The 15422-nt window shown below is 43.8% G+C and overlaps 2 protein-coding genes across 4 annotated transcripts in view; one reads left to right on the forward strand and one right to left on the reverse strand.

Moving 5' to 3' along the window:
- Window positions 1-1085, reverse strand: part of LOC138953256 (S-antigen protein-like) — a 5143-nt gene extending 4058 nt beyond the window's left edge. The window contains exon 1 of the mRNA XM_070325056.1: window positions 1039-1085. Within this exon, the coding sequence (XP_070181157.1) occupies window positions 1039-1085 (47 nt within the window). The remainder of the gene's footprint in view (window positions 1-1038) is intronic.
- The window catches only part of LOC138953983 (TNF receptor-associated factor 3-like), a 56889-nt gene that overhangs the window by 18946 nt on the left and 22521 nt on the right, over window positions 1-15422 (forward strand). Inside the window, exon 1 of one of the 3 annotated variants that reach the window (XM_070326012.1) lies at window positions 7578-7757. The exons of the other annotated variants lie outside the window; for them this stretch is intronic. The gene's annotated coding sequence lies outside the window, so the exon portion shown is untranslated. Of the gene's footprint in view, window positions 1-7577; window positions 7758-15422 lie in introns of those variants that run through there. 3 annotated transcript variants of the gene reach the window in all.

Consider the following 15422-nt stretch of genomic DNA (forward strand, 5'->3'; position numbering starts at 1 on the left):
TGTATTTTGCGACGAGCTATCAAGTGAAAGCATCGTGGTTCAGCGTCCGACCATGTTCGCTTCTAAAAACAATGCGGACTTGATCGAATTTTCCGCCTGACCTTCCGCTCAAAATTGTTATTAAAAATAATTTTGGTCGCGTTATAAAGTAAACCCCCCACATTTGGAATAATTGTGTAAAAGAAGTTTTTTTTAATTGTTTTTGTTTTTTAAATCCGAGGCAGAAATCCTCGGCTTGCACTTTCGTTGGCTAGCTCTTCGAAAATACATCATAATTCCCCGGCTTATCATTTTTTTATTTCTGTGACTTAAAACCAGTCGGTGTAAAGGCAGATGATGTTGTGAAGATACTAGATATAAAAGAATATTACACAACCATTGTTGTGGAGATCGCTAGATACCACTGGAATCGAATGGAAGGATAAAGAACATTATGGAACTTAGCCTACTTTGATTAAGTGTGCAGTGACTCATGACGTAAGCGTAGACGCTCATCGGACAGACGGAACTGTGTAGATCTAACCAGATTAGTGTCGATGTTTCCCGAATATTCTCGTATGTCCATTAACTATACTCTGAGGCAAAAGAAACGCAAATAAAGGATGCGTTAATTAAACCTTTATGGACTTGAAATAAAAAGAAAATAATGACACTAGCATGTTCTGCACGTGTTGTTTTAGCGGTCTTATCTTGTCAGAACCGTGTTTGCCGTTATCTGGGTCACACGTGAGGTCTTGTTGACGGGGATCCCAAACCGTCATGGGGACCACTTTCAGCACATGCACAATGTGGAAAAGCAGCTTTTCGTGTTCAGAGTGTTCAGGCAAGCTGTACCATACTCACAAAACTGTTACAACATTCATTTCTGCGACACAGGCGCGATGCCGAGACTATCACCAGATCAGCGCCAACAGGCGATCGGGAGACTTGATGCCAGACAATCAGTTCAGCAAGTTGCTAGGGCATTTGGAGTAAATGTCACCACGGTTTATCGCCTGCAGCAACGTTTTCATGCCAATAACAGTCCCGGAGACTTACCAGGACGTGGCAGACCCCGGGTAACAACAGCCCGACAAGATCGCCATCTTGTCCATCAACACCAGCGAGATGCATTCGAAACTGCCGCCAACACAGCCCGAAACACATTTGGGGTGCATGGACAACCCGTCAGTGCCAGAACTCTACGCTGACGCCTTGGTTGGCAGAACCTGGTAAATCGGCGTCCTGCTCGACGTCCTGTCTTGACAGCTCAGCATCGCCTGGATCGTCTAGCCTGGGCCCAGCAGCATGCCCACTGGCGCCATCGGGACTGGCGGAGGGTTCTTTTTTTCGGACGAGAAGCGCTTTTGCCTGGAACCTGGCGATGGGCGTGTCCGGATCTGGCGAAGACCTGGACAGCGGTTTGCTAACAATAACATCCTGCAGCATGATCGATGGGGAGGTGCCAGCGTCATGATATGGGGCGCCATTGGTGTCAATTAGCGAGTGGGACCTGTCGTCTTTCAGAACGTCGGCCAAGGTCGTGGGAATGGTGTCAATGCAGACCGCTACATCAATCAAGTCCTGCGTCCCTATGTGGTTCCATTTGTCCAGAGGTACCAGAACTGCCTGTTCCAGCAAGACAATGCCCGTCCCCATACTGCACGTGCTACCCAGGACAGGTTGCGTCACAACAGCGTGAACATTCTGCCTCATCCTGCTCGATCTCCGGATCTCAACCCAATCGAACACTTTTGGGACATCATGCAAAGAAGGATTAATGCCCTTGCCCGGAGACCCCGCACAGCAGCAGAACTGCGTGCTGCCGTGACCCAGGTGTGGGCTCAGGTCCCTCAGCAGCAAATTAATCACCTCGTCCTCTCCATGTACCGGAGGTGCGCCACAGTCATCAACGCCCAGGGAGGAGCAACACGCTTTTGACTTTCAACAGTCTTCAAACAGTGTTCAGTGGAACATGGCACGTCATGCTCTCATCCCAATACACTTGTCCGTATGGTTTTTGTATCGGTCAATTCGTTTCCTTGTTATTGTTAACCCAAAATAATTAATTCGACATTAAAGTTCATGGGTAAGCCATCTTCACTGCAGCATTTGCGTTTCTTTTGCCTCTGAGTTTATATAAGTAGGGCTGCGCACAGGTATTGTTGTTCTTTGCCAGTCTTGCACTTGTTCTTTCTTACACTGTGCTGAGAGATATTGTCACCGTTGTTCCAGCTGTTAATAAATCTACAGAACCTACACAACTCGTTGTGTCTCCTTTGCGACTGAGAGTGGCGAAAGGAAAAACACGACAACTGGCGTCGCCGACAGGATTTTCCCTTGTCTATTCGGAGTGACTTATTACTGCAAAATGACGGAAACAGAGCAGCTGATAACGCTTCTAAGGGAGCAGTTGGAGCAACAGCAACGCCAGCACAAAGAAGATATGGAGCAACAAATGCACCAGATGGAGATGATGATGAAAGCGTTCAGTGGTGCCGCAGCTCCTGCCAGGGAGGAAAGCTACGACGATCCGAGTGCTTCGAATCTACGTTTTCCCATTACTACACAGGCAGCTGCAATCCCATCTTTTGTTGCGTTTGATGCAACATCGGAACTGTGGCCTGACTACTGGTCAAGATTTTGCACGTTTGTGGTCGCCAACTCCGTGCCGGAGCAGCGCAAGGCTCAAGTTTTCTTGACGAATCAGACTGCTACGGTCTACAAACAACTGGCAAATCTGGCTACTCAGCAAAATCCGCCCAAGGACATCAACAGTTTGACAATGGACGAAATTGTCAAATTCATGAAAGAACAGTTCGACCCGAAACTCTTCTTAGTGCGGGAACGTTTCAAGTTCTGGAGTGACATGAAACGGAAGCCAGGCGAAACTCTCCAGGAGTTAGCAGCGCGCATATGCCAAGACGCCGCTACCTGTGACTTTCCTTCGATCAAAAACCCACAAGACGAAGCTCTGAGACAGAGATTCATATGTTCTGTCAACAATGAGGCTGTCTTAAAGGCTCTATTCAAGATCAAGGACACAGAGCTGGATTTCGCACGTGCTGTCCAAGTCGCGATTGAGACTGAAGACGCAGCGAAGGTTGCCAAGGAAACTGTCTACGGTTCCAAGACCATGCCAGTCAACAAGGTCCACCAGAACAAGACTACGGGTCCACGAAAGAACCACAAGCAGTCTAATTTCACAGACAGGAAGTGCTACCGATGTGGAAAGGGCCACAAAGCAACAGACTGCCCCTACAAAGAAGCCAAATGTCGATACTGTGACGTCACAGGACATTTGGAAGCTGTCTGTAGAAAAAAGCAACATCAGAATCGGGAACGACATTCCCAGGCTTCCGTGAAGAGAGTCACGAAAGCAGAGCTTGTCAACGCGATCATCGGTGAAGTTCCCCAAGATACTCCTAGGTTGGATGTACCCATAACAATCCAGGACCGACAGTTCACCATGGAACTGGACACCGCAACTACGGGAAATTTTGTTTCTCTTCCAGTCTGGAGACAACTAGGAAAACCGAAGCTGGATGACGTCACACATCGTTACGAGTCTGCCAGCAAGCACGACCTGCCCGTGCTGGGAACTTTCATGGGCCAAACCAAGGATCCAGTGACTGGTAAGCAAAGCTCAATTCCGTACATCGTCACCAAGATCCCTCATCTGAATCTGCCAGGACGCAACGCAATCCAGACTCTGGGAATTTCTGTGGACAATGCTCTAGGACTGAGGAGCATAGAGAGTCACGCTAAGAGTGAGGGTGCAAAACCTACGCATCCAGCGACCTCCAACGCGCCTTATGCTGCCCTGCAACGAGATTGTCACAGACTGTCTGATAAATTCCCAAATCTCTTCAAACAAGAATTGGGATGTCTCAAGGACTTCGAACTGGACGTGAAGTTCAAGTCTGATGCGAAGCCGGTTTTTCACAAGGCACGTCCGGTACCTTTCGCTCTTCGTGATGACCTCGCCAAAGGCTACGAAGAAGGCATCGCCAAAGGAGTCTGGAAGCCAGTCCAGATCAACGAATACGGAACGCCAGTGGTACCAATTCGTAAAGCACAAACCTCGGGCAACATGAAGCCCAAGCTACGGATCTGTGGTGACTACTCAGTGGGCATCAATGATCAGCTTGAAGATCACCGTCATCCAATGCCACTCCCAGAGGAACTGATGCAGAAGCTAGGAGGTGGATTCGGATACACCAAGATCGATCTTGCTGATGCCTACAACCAGATCAAGCTGGCACCAGAGAGTCAACGCAGGCTAGCCCTCAGCACTCACCGTGGGGTACTCCTGCAGCAACGACTTCCTTTCGGGATAAAGTCAGCACCTGGTTACTTTCAAGAGATCATGGAAAACCTGACCTGTGATCTACCTGGTGTTGCCGTCTTCCAAGATGATATACTCGTCAGCGGGAAGGACGCCAACGACCACCTGAGCAACCTGGAACGTTTGCTCACTCGTCTGAACGACAAAGGACTCAGATGTCGTCGTGAAAAGTGCAAGTTCGCACAAGCCAGTGTGGAATACCTTGGACATACCTTATCGGCCGAAGGGATCTCCAAAGGATCGAAGGTCGAGGCAGTTTTGAAAATGCCAGCCCCTACGGACGTCTCAAGCTTGAAGTCTTTCTTGGGCTCAGTTCAGTTTTACGGGAAGTTCATCCCTAACCTGGCCAGCATGGCAGAGCCCCTCTACTGCCTGACGAAGAAGGCGAACCCCTGGAAGTGGGGAGATGAGGAACAGGCAGCATTTGAACAGTTGAAAAATGTGCTTTCCTCGGATCAAGTTCTGGTACACTTCGATCCAAACAAGACTTTGGGACTAGCTTGTGACGCGTCCAACGTTGGAATTGGAGCAGTCCTATTTCATCGCTATCCAGATGGAAGCGAGCGCCCAATCGCCAACGTGTCCAAGACTCTCACGGCTGCAGAAAGGAACTACAGCCAAATCCACAAGGAAGCCCTGGCCATCATCTTTGGCTTGCGGAAGTTCTACCAGTATCTCTACGGACGTCAGTTCATACTGGTGACAGATCATAAGCCGCTGACATCACTGTTCGGACCGAAGAAAGGGACTCCACTGCTCGCAGCTAACAGACTAGCTCGGTGGGCCCTGTGGCTGAACCAGTTTAACTACACCATCGAGTACCGGAAATCAGCGGATCATGGCAATGCAGATGCCCTTAGTCGCTTGCCATACGGAGATGACATCGACTTCGACAGGGAGGAAAGTGGTGAAGACATGGACATGGTGTGTGCCATCAAGGTTCTCAGTCTTCAAGTCCAGCCTGTGGATGCCAACATCCTCCGTCAAGAGTCAGGAAAAGATCCAGTGATATCTACTGTGATGCGCTACGTCCGTGAAGGCTGGCCACCAAAGAACGCTGAGATCAATGAAGATGTCAACAAGTTCCGGAAGTTGTCGGACTCTCTCAGTATCTGCCACGGATGCCTCGTCCATGGATCGAGAGTGGTGATTCCGCAGAGCCTGCAGTCCAAGATCCTTGATCTGCTGCATCTCGGACACTTCGGCATGGAACGCATGAAACAGTTGGCAAGAACTGCTGTTTACTGGCCCGGTATTGATGCTGCTATTGAGATGGCTACTCGACGATGTGACTCGTGCGGTGAACATCAGAACAAGCCACCCAAGCCTCCAGTTCACCCATGGATGCTACCAGAAAAGCCGTGGAGCCGCTTACACCTGGACCATGCAATCAACTTCATGGGTAGAGACTGGCTGGTGATCACGGATGCTTACTCCAAGTATCCATGCATTCATCCTACGTCATCCACGTCCTCTAGAGCCACTCTAGACCTGCTGGAAGAAGATTTTGCTCATTTTGGATTGCCTCACACGCTGGTCACTGACAACGCGCCGACCTTCACTTCTGAAGAATTTCAGAGCTGGTGCAAGGAACGGGGGATCACGCACCAGACAGGGGCACCATATCATCCTGCTACCAATGGAGCCGCCGAACGTTTGGTGCAGACATTCAAACAAGCACTGAGAAAATCTTCTTTGCCACCGAAGCGTGCTCTTCAAGAGTTCTTGATGCAGTACCGGAGAACGCCGACATCCTGTGGTTTCTCTCCGAGTGAACTCTTGAATTCCAGGCAGTTACGGACAAGGATCGACACTCTGCTGCCCTCGCCAGCCCACATCGCTCAGGGCAAGCAATCCAAGGAGGCATCCAAGTCTCAGATGACTCCAGGCTCGAAAGCTGTCGTCAAGGTAACCAGACAGTACTGGCAAGGCCGGAGATCCTGTGTATGCTCTGTACCATGGACCTCGCCGAGACAAACAACCCCGATGGGTACCAGCAGTCATCAAGAAGTCTCTGGGTACTCGCTGCTTCAACGTCATGGTCATTCCTCATGGTCAAGTATGGAGACGACACTGGGAACAGCCGCACAGCCACGCTACACCACTGAGGAAGACAATGAACCTGGTGAGGAAGTGGACACTGTTTCTGAACTTGTAACAGATCACCCCATGGAGATCTTGGAAACTGTGCCACAAACTCGGAGACAGACCAAACCCAAAGGTACTCCTTTATAGTATGGACCAGACAATCCAAGACGGTCAAAGAGAAAGAGAACACGCAAACCCACAGAGAGACTTTGCTGTTGATGCTTGAGGAGTAGCATCAGTTTAGGTGGGGAGGTGTTGTGGAGATCGCTAGATACCACTGGAATCGAATGGAAGGATAAAGAACATTATGGAACTTACTTTGATGTAGTGCGCAGTCACTCATGACGTAAGCGTAGACGCTCATCGGACAGACGGAACTGTGTAGATCTAACCAGATTAGTGTCGATGTTTCCCGAATATTCTCGTATGTCCATTAACTATATAAGTAGGGCTGCGCACACGTATTGTTGTTCTTTACCAGTCTTGCACTTGTTCTTTCTTACACTGTGCTGAGAGATATTGTCACCGTTGTTCCAGCTGTTAATAAATCTACAGAACCTACACAACTCGTTGTGTCTCCTTTGCGACTGAGAGTGGCGAAAGGAAAAACACGACAACCATATTTTAGTGTATGGTCGTGCCTGCGATTCTAAAAACAATGCGAACATGGTCGAACGCAGGTATCCCGCGATGCTTGCACTTTCGCTCACTAGCTCTTCAAAAATGCATCATAACTTCCGTATGTTTTATTTCTCTGACTTAAAACTCGGTACAAAGTATGATAATTTTGTGAAGATACTAGATATATGAAATATTACTTGAACATTCTTTAGTTTGAGGTTGAGCCTGCGTTCTTAGATCAACGCGGCATGGTCGGACGCTGAACCACGATGCTTTCACTTTCGCTCGATAGCTCAGTCGTCGCAAAATACATCATAACTCCCTTATTTCTTATTTCTGTGACTTAAAACTTGGTATAAAGTCAGACTAATGTTGTGAAGATACTATATATATATATAAAATATTACATGTACATGCTTTGGTTTGAGGCCGTGCAAGGTCGCGTGCGGTCGCGTAGTCTTTAGTCAGACCCCTTTTGGGTCTTTTGTCGAATCTCACTAAAAAGACGACCGGAAGTCAAAAAAAAAAAAAACGCGTGTTGGTGAAGACAGTTTTCGTGCTGTCAGGACGTTCTTCGTCAGTTTTAATTTTGGTTTAATTTAATCATCTTGACTATAGTTCATAGGAATTACTATTCCTGTGCTGAATACTTTGTAAGCCAAATTCTGGTCGAAGTGTGAGATGCAACTGCGTGTGTGACCCAGTGAACGGGTGCTGAAAGGTTTGTGAATGGTTAAATGATATTGCATTCCAAAAATGAACAACCGACGAACCGTTGACAAATAGTCTATTCAAACAGTAAAGCTACGAGTTACAATTTTTATAACATGTTTCGATGAGTTCAACAAACGAATAGTAACACACTTACAGTCAGTACACAAAGGTAATGTTATTATTGGGAATTCCCGATAGGTACTTATCGCATACATTTGGTTTTCCCCTGGGCTCCATTTGGAATCAAAATCGCAGGCAGAAGAGACTGACGTGGGTGGCCGAGTGGTAACGCACTTGCGCTCGGAAGCGAGAGGTTGCGAGTTCGACCACAGGCGGAAGGTATCGTCCACTGGACTACTACTATCACAGAAAGACTACAAGGTACGTCACTCACCTTCGAGTCTTCTGTGTTCTTGGAGTCGCTTCCTGGGGAAAAATATTGTTCAACAGACGGTTTGCCTCTTCCTACAGTCTGTGTAAGGTCAAATAAATACATCTTGAACACGCGGCCAGCACTGTAACTGACCTTGATACGGATCGATCCAAGGGGGGCAATCTCAGTCATCTCAAAGAGGGAAATCCAAACGCAATCCGCTTTGTTCGATTTTATGGGCTTGGACGATAGAGAAAAATAAGAAAAGCAAAAGCTGGAGTAAACCTGGACGAAATTGCTATCAAGAACGCAGAATTGATTTTTTCTGAGTTGTTTTTTTTTGTCGTAAGCGGCACAATTTCGCGTCTCGCACATCTGATGTTGACATGCATCAACAAAGGGGCCTCACTCTGGAAGAGTTTCCTGCTCCGATAAACATGGCGCTTACGGCAAAAAAAAAACTCAGAAAAAATCAATTCTGCGTTCTTGATAGCAATTTCGTCCAGGTTTACTCCAGCTTTTGCTTTTCTTATTTTTCTCTATCGTCCAAGCCCATAAAATCGAACAAAGCGGATTGCGTTTGGATTTCCCTCTTTGAGATGACTGAGATTGCCCCCCTTGGATCGATCCGTATCAAGGTCAGTTACCATACTGGCCGCGTGTTCAAGATGAAATAAATACAGTTGAATGATTGTTTGAACTGTATGTACCTTTAATTTTCAGCTTCTGTCCGTTGCAGGTTGTTTTTAACCATCATTTGGACGAATCTTCGTTTGCGAGCCGCTAATATCCACTTGGCGTCAAATCATGCATCCGCACCGAATATGCATACCAGCGCTCATTGGTTAATAACAGGATATTCGATGATTATTTTCCCGTGGGTAGCTTCCCTTTGCTGCAGAATATTTACATATGTTTTAGACCAATGAGCGCTGGTATGCATATTCGGTGCGGATGCATGATTTGACGCCAAGTGGATATTAGCGGCTCGCAAACGAAGATTCGTCCAAATGATGGTTAAAAACAACCTGCAACGGACGGAAGCTGAAAATTAAAGGTACATACAGTTCAAACAATCATTCATCTGTATTTATTTGACCTTACACAGACTGTAGGAAGAGGCAAACCGTCTTGAACAATATTTTTCCCCAGGAAGCGACTCCAAGAACACAGAAGACTCGAAGGTGAGTGACGTACCTTGTAGTCTTTCTGTGATAGTAGTAGTCCAGTGGACGATACCTTCCGCCTGTGGTTAACCTTGGTCTTCGTATCGGTAACATTGTCATATGTTCATCATGTAAACTGAGCAAAATAATTAATACGCTGGTAATCTTTTACTTTAGTGTGTTAAATTCATAGCTCAGAATTCAGAGGCATTTAAGCCTCCAAATTTGCAGAACCTGCACTTGTAAGCATAAGAAGTCATTTTAGATCCCTTTGAAGTCACAGAATGAACTCCGATGAACTGTACAAATGCATTTCGTTTACATGCGTCGAAGAAGGAATTATCCGTATGAGCGGACAGGGGAGACAACACTTATCGTGTAAATGATGTCCTTCGGTTGACAACGTACGCCATTTTCGCAGCATTTTCATCGATCAAACGTCCAAATTAGTTATGCTTAAGTTCGGAGCTCAGTCCGTCAATTAATTTCATGACAATTGTTCTTTGGCTTGATTACAGGGACTTGTATCAAAAATAAGTCAAGAATGCCACTGGATTCTGAGCTAGTAATAGTAGTATCATGAATTTAACACACTAAAGTTCAAGATTACCAATACTCCCATTTTCGTACCCCATCAAAAACATTCATTCTCATATCATTTCTTTCAAACTTTATATAATATATGCCATTGAAAGGCCCTTTACTTGGCTATCTGGCACGCTTTTCGTATCAAAGATGTCTATTAGTATTAAAGGTATCTCTGGACCACCGCCGAAAGAAGTGTACTCCCAAAAGCAACCTGACAAAAATGTCGGGTACCAATAAGAAAATTAAAATAATTCGGGATATGCACAGCCTTGCAACTTTTACATGTATATGAGAAGAAAGCGTAATCAGTTATCTGTCCACAACAGGTTGTTTTGTTTTGCTATCTGGCGTATCTCTTGTGATATGTCATTTCTACTGATGAAGATGTGGAGCGCATGAGCAGTAGAAAATGAGAGGTTTTTGGCGTTCATTTTGAGGGGTATCCTGACAAAAAGCACTGTATTTTAGTGAAGAATTGATGGATTGCTTCGAAACTTGAGAAGATGTTGATTTATTTTAAGATGTATTAATTGCTTGTTCAAACCCACACAGCATATATATATCTCATAATAAGTCATAGACCACTGCAAAGGAAAGAATCCAAGTACAAGGCAAAAACCAGTGAGCATTGTAGTTCTTAAATGATTAACTGTCTGAAAATCTTACACCAAAACATGTTCGCTTATTTTTTAATATTCCTTTTTCATCTTGTACTTTTCCGGCCATCAAACCCAAAAGGCTTCATAAATGAAGTGTTCTGCTGCTCACATGATGGATAGAACTTCTGGTTGGAAATTGTCTGATATTGTCACAAGAAACATTTACAAATGCTTTTTTTCTTTTTATGATTAGAAATTTTTTTTTTTCTTATTAAGCTTCTTCACATTGCTTAATTTGGTGCTGCTTCCACTCCCTATGTTTGTGGATAAAGGATTTGTGTTACTTAAACTGTAGTAGTAAAATTGATATTAAAAGTCCCAAGGGTTTTTTTTGCCATTAAGGACTTGATTGTTTGTCCACTTTTTTTTAATAAAAAAATAATAATAAAAAATAAATACTTAAAAATAAACAAGTCGCGTAAGGCGAAAATACAATATTTAGTCAAGTAGCTGCCATTTTTCAGCAAGACCGTATACTCACAGCATCGTCAGTCCACCGCTCATGGCAAAGGCAGTGAAATTGACAAGAAGAGCGGGGTAGCAGTTGCGCTAAGAAGGATAGCACGCTTTTCTGTACCTCTCTTTGTTTTAACTTTCTGAGCGTGTTTTTAATCCAAACATATCATATCTATATGTTTTTGGAATCAGGAACCGACAAGGAATAAGATGAAAGTGTTTTTAAATTGATTTGGACAATTTAATTTTGATAATAATTTTTATATATTTAATTTTCAGAGCTTGTTTTTAATCCGAATATAACATATTTATATGTTTTTGGAATCAGAAAATGATGGAGAATAAGATAAACGTAAATTTGGATCGTTTTATACATTTTTATTTTTTTTTACAATTTTCCGATTTTTAATGACCAAAGTCATCAATTAATTTTTAAGCCACCAAGCTGAAATGCAATACCGAACCCCGGGCTTCGTCAAAGATTACTTGACCAAAATTTCAACCAATTTGGTTGAAAAATGAGGGCGTGACAGTGCCGCCTCAACTTTCAGGAAAAGCCGGATATGACGTCATCAAAGACATTTATCAAAAAAATGAAAAACACGTTCGGGGATTTCATACCCAGGAACTCTCATGTCAAATTTCATGAAGATCGGTCCAGTAGTTTAGTCTGAATTGCTCTACACACACACACACACACACACACGCACACACGCACGCACGCACACACACACGCACATACACCACGACCCTCGTTTCGATTCCCCCTCGATGTTAAAATATTTAGTCAAAACTTGACTAAATATAAAAAGAGGAGGGCAGGGGGTGAGGTTGATATGATGATGCTCTGTGGAATTCGTTAAAATGAAAAGTAGTTGAGATGTTTCTTAGTAAGAATTATAAGTCTGTATTCTATATCCTGAATAACGGGTTTGTAAAATGATTTTTATTCAAAACGAGTTAAAAGGTAGAACCTTTCAGGATCACTAATGAAAGCAAATAGATGAGCAAGTAAGAACACAAACAATAAATCTCAAAACTTCTTTAAAATAAAAAGGATTAAGATGTAAGCCACGAAGGCCGTGGTAAAGAAATATGTACAGTTTGGCGACTAGCGCCTCCGTAATATGATTTGTAATTCATAAACTATGATGCTTTGCTGCTAGTGCATGCTCCGCCGGAGCATATTAAAGAAGAATATGTAGGTGGGTGGGGGGAGGGACATAAGTCACCAGCTGAACCCCAAGCCTTAAAAAAGGCAGGAATGTCATACAGTAAAACCTGCGAGCAAAGGACGCTCTTGGGGAGCCTTGCCACTGTCTTTTGTAGCAAGGTGTCCTTTCTTATGAATATGAATGCGCTAACATTTTTTTGGAAAAAAAACCCCAACAGCCAAATGAATTACATGATTGTTTGTTTGTGGTACATGTAGTTTTACATGTATGTGTGCATGTTTATATATATGAATGTAAATAGAGTGTCTATGCATATTTAGTTCTTTCATTTTCTTTCATTACATGTAATAACAAGTCGCGTAAGGCGAAAATACAATATTTAGTCAAGTAGCTGTCGAACTCACAGAATGAAACTGAACGCAATGCAACGCAGCAAGACCGTATACTCGTAGCATCGTCAGTCCACCGCTCACGGCATAGGCAGTGAAATTGACAAGAAGAGCGGGGTAGTGGTTACGCTATGCTGCATAGCACGCTTTTCTGTACCTCTCTTCGTTTTAACTTTCTGAGCGTGTTTTTAATCCAAACATATCATATCTATATGTTTTTGGAATCAGGAACCGACAAGGAATAAGATGAAAGTGTTTTTAAATTGATTTCGAAAAATAAATTTTGATAATAATTTTTATATATTTAATTTTCAGAGCTTGTTTTTAATCCGAATATAACATATTTATATGTTTTTGGAATCAGCAAATGATGGAGAATAAGATAAACGTAAATTTGGATCGTTTTATAAATTTTTATTTTTTTTTACAATTTTCAGATTTTTAATTACCAAAGTCATTAATTAATTTTTAAGCCACCAAGCTGAAATGCAATACCGAACCCCGGGCTTCGTCGAAGATTACTTGACCAAAATTTCAACCAATTTGGTTGAAAAATGAGGGCGTGACAGTGCCGCCTCAACTTTCACGAAAAGCCGGATATGACGTCATCAAAGACATTTATCAAAAAAATGAAAAAAACGTTCGGGGATTTCATACCCAGGAACTCTCATGTCAAATTTCATAAAGATCGGTCCAGTAGTTTAGTCTGAATCGCTCTACACACACACACACACAGACACACATACACCATACCCTCGTTTCGATTCCCCCTCGATGTTAAAATATTTAGTCAAAACTTGACTAAATATAAAAATGAAAACCAAAACTTGATGTTCAGAAAAACAATTGTTAATAAAAATTCCAAACTGTGCATTAGTCATGCAGTAAGTGACGAACAGAAAAAGTTCAAAGATAGTCTGCAACATGTATGTACAAAACCACAATCAGTAAGTTTATCACTGGGGTTTGCGGAAAAAGTCAGAGAGAGAGAATGAGCGAGTGAGAGAGAGAGGTGCAATCGGTTTCTTACGACCTGAAGCAATGGGCCATTCACGGGAAGATTCTTTGATCGAGCTGTTGAAAACCACTCGAAGAGTTCTTCGTTCAACTCATCATAGGTTGTTTTTCTTCTCTTACCACATGTTGCCGTCGATCTGGCACCGGATTCCCACTGACTGAGAATTTGTGTTCGATCAGCTTTTATGTTGGAAATTTGAGTTTTTCCGCAATTCAGCTCATCATCAACTTTTTGAACGGACAGCCCCTTGTCCAATTTCTTTATGACATCGACTCTCTCTTCTAAAGTCAAAAATTTTCGTTTTGACATGATGAGACGAAGACGAAGGATGAGACGAAGATGCATCACAGTACAGAAAGTAGAAACCCGTGTTTTTGTTTTTGAGTTCACGGCATTGACCAATGAGCGTGCACCATACAAAAATCAACTTCTTTCAAGTGCTGTCATTGGCTTACAAAATAAGCTTCTCGGGCGTTCACATCGCCAGCGAGATTGTATTTGCAGAACCAAGATTGCGGACCAGCGTCTGCTAAAAGCTGTCTGCTTCAAGGGTTTGTCCGTTGTTGACAAGTAACGAACCCAATCGGGACCAAAAAAGGGTGTCCGCGCCTTTGAGGTGTTCGCTCTTTTAAGGTGTTTTTGAGTGTAAAATACATCCGTCCTCACTTGAATAGTCCATTATGCTAAGGTGTCCGCCGAAATAAGGGTCCGCTAGGTGCAGGTTTTACTGTAGTAATAAGTGATGGGAGAGAGACCGCCGTCTCTGACCTTATGCCTCCAAACAGGAGGCAGTTTCTTGATAACTAGAGTAGTGCAGGGGACTAAAGGGAGGGGGAAACCACAGCCACAAAAAGGGGCATTAAGCGGAAGCCTCACCTCTCTCCTCTGCACAGTGGGGTCACTTTAAATGGTAACGAGTCGAACGTGCTCTGCTTTAGAGCCTAGGGTGAGGATACGCCTAGAGGTATATAAGATCTCTCTTTATATATTTAAGAAAGGTACTCCAGGACTAGGGGAGAGACGCTGAAGTTAAGTAGTCGTTATCTAGAGGGTAGTCGCTAGAATCAGGAGGGATGGCGGGAGCCACTCGACCTCAAACTGAGACACGCTGAGGTGATAATCTGGGCTTATAGTTATACCAGTCGGTGACCAGTGACCAGTCGGCACAGCAGCAAGCTGTGTGACCAGCCTAGAGACTTTCTGTTTCTTGTGATGTTTGACTTAAATACATTGGTTTGTCACAAAAAAACAGATGTTTAGCCAATTTTGATTTCAAAGTTCACTCAAGCCTTTGTATCTTTTGCAGAAATATATGTTAATTTGAACAAAGTGGGATATTCAAAAGTTTGATCAAGAAGAAATTGTTATTTTTTTGTGGAATGCATTGTTGCATAACAATTTTCAAGGAACATGATCTTTCAGCACTTAATTTGGCTATGAATGAAAATAGTCCATCAAAATGATCAAATGCTTATATAAACGTTTTTTGGCTCACGAAGTGTAGCCTATGCGATCGTAACTTTGTCTGTCTGTGCGTGCGTGCGTATGTGCGTATGTGCGTGCGTGCGTGTGTATGTCTGTGGTAGAAACTTTAACATTTCGTCATTTGAAGACGTCACATTATGGCGTAAGAGGGTTAGACGTCACGCGAAGGAATGTCTCGGTCATTGTTATTTTGAGCGGGCCGAGACTATTTGGCAGTCGTGTCTGTAAGTAGGCTACATGCAGACTGAGACAGATCTAGATCTAGTGTCTCTCTTTCTTGCACAGTGTCACCAATGCTTACTGTGTGTGTGTGTGTATGTGTGACGGAGTGATTGAGTTTGTGTTACTGTTTGTCGATTTCTT

The sequence above is a fragment of the Littorina saxatilis genome, linkage group LG17, assembly GCF_037325665.1.
Source record: "Littorina saxatilis isolate snail1 linkage group LG17, US_GU_Lsax_2.0, whole genome shotgun sequence".
Taxonomy (NCBI): domain Eukaryota; kingdom Metazoa; phylum Mollusca; class Gastropoda; order Littorinimorpha; family Littorinidae; genus Littorina; species Littorina saxatilis.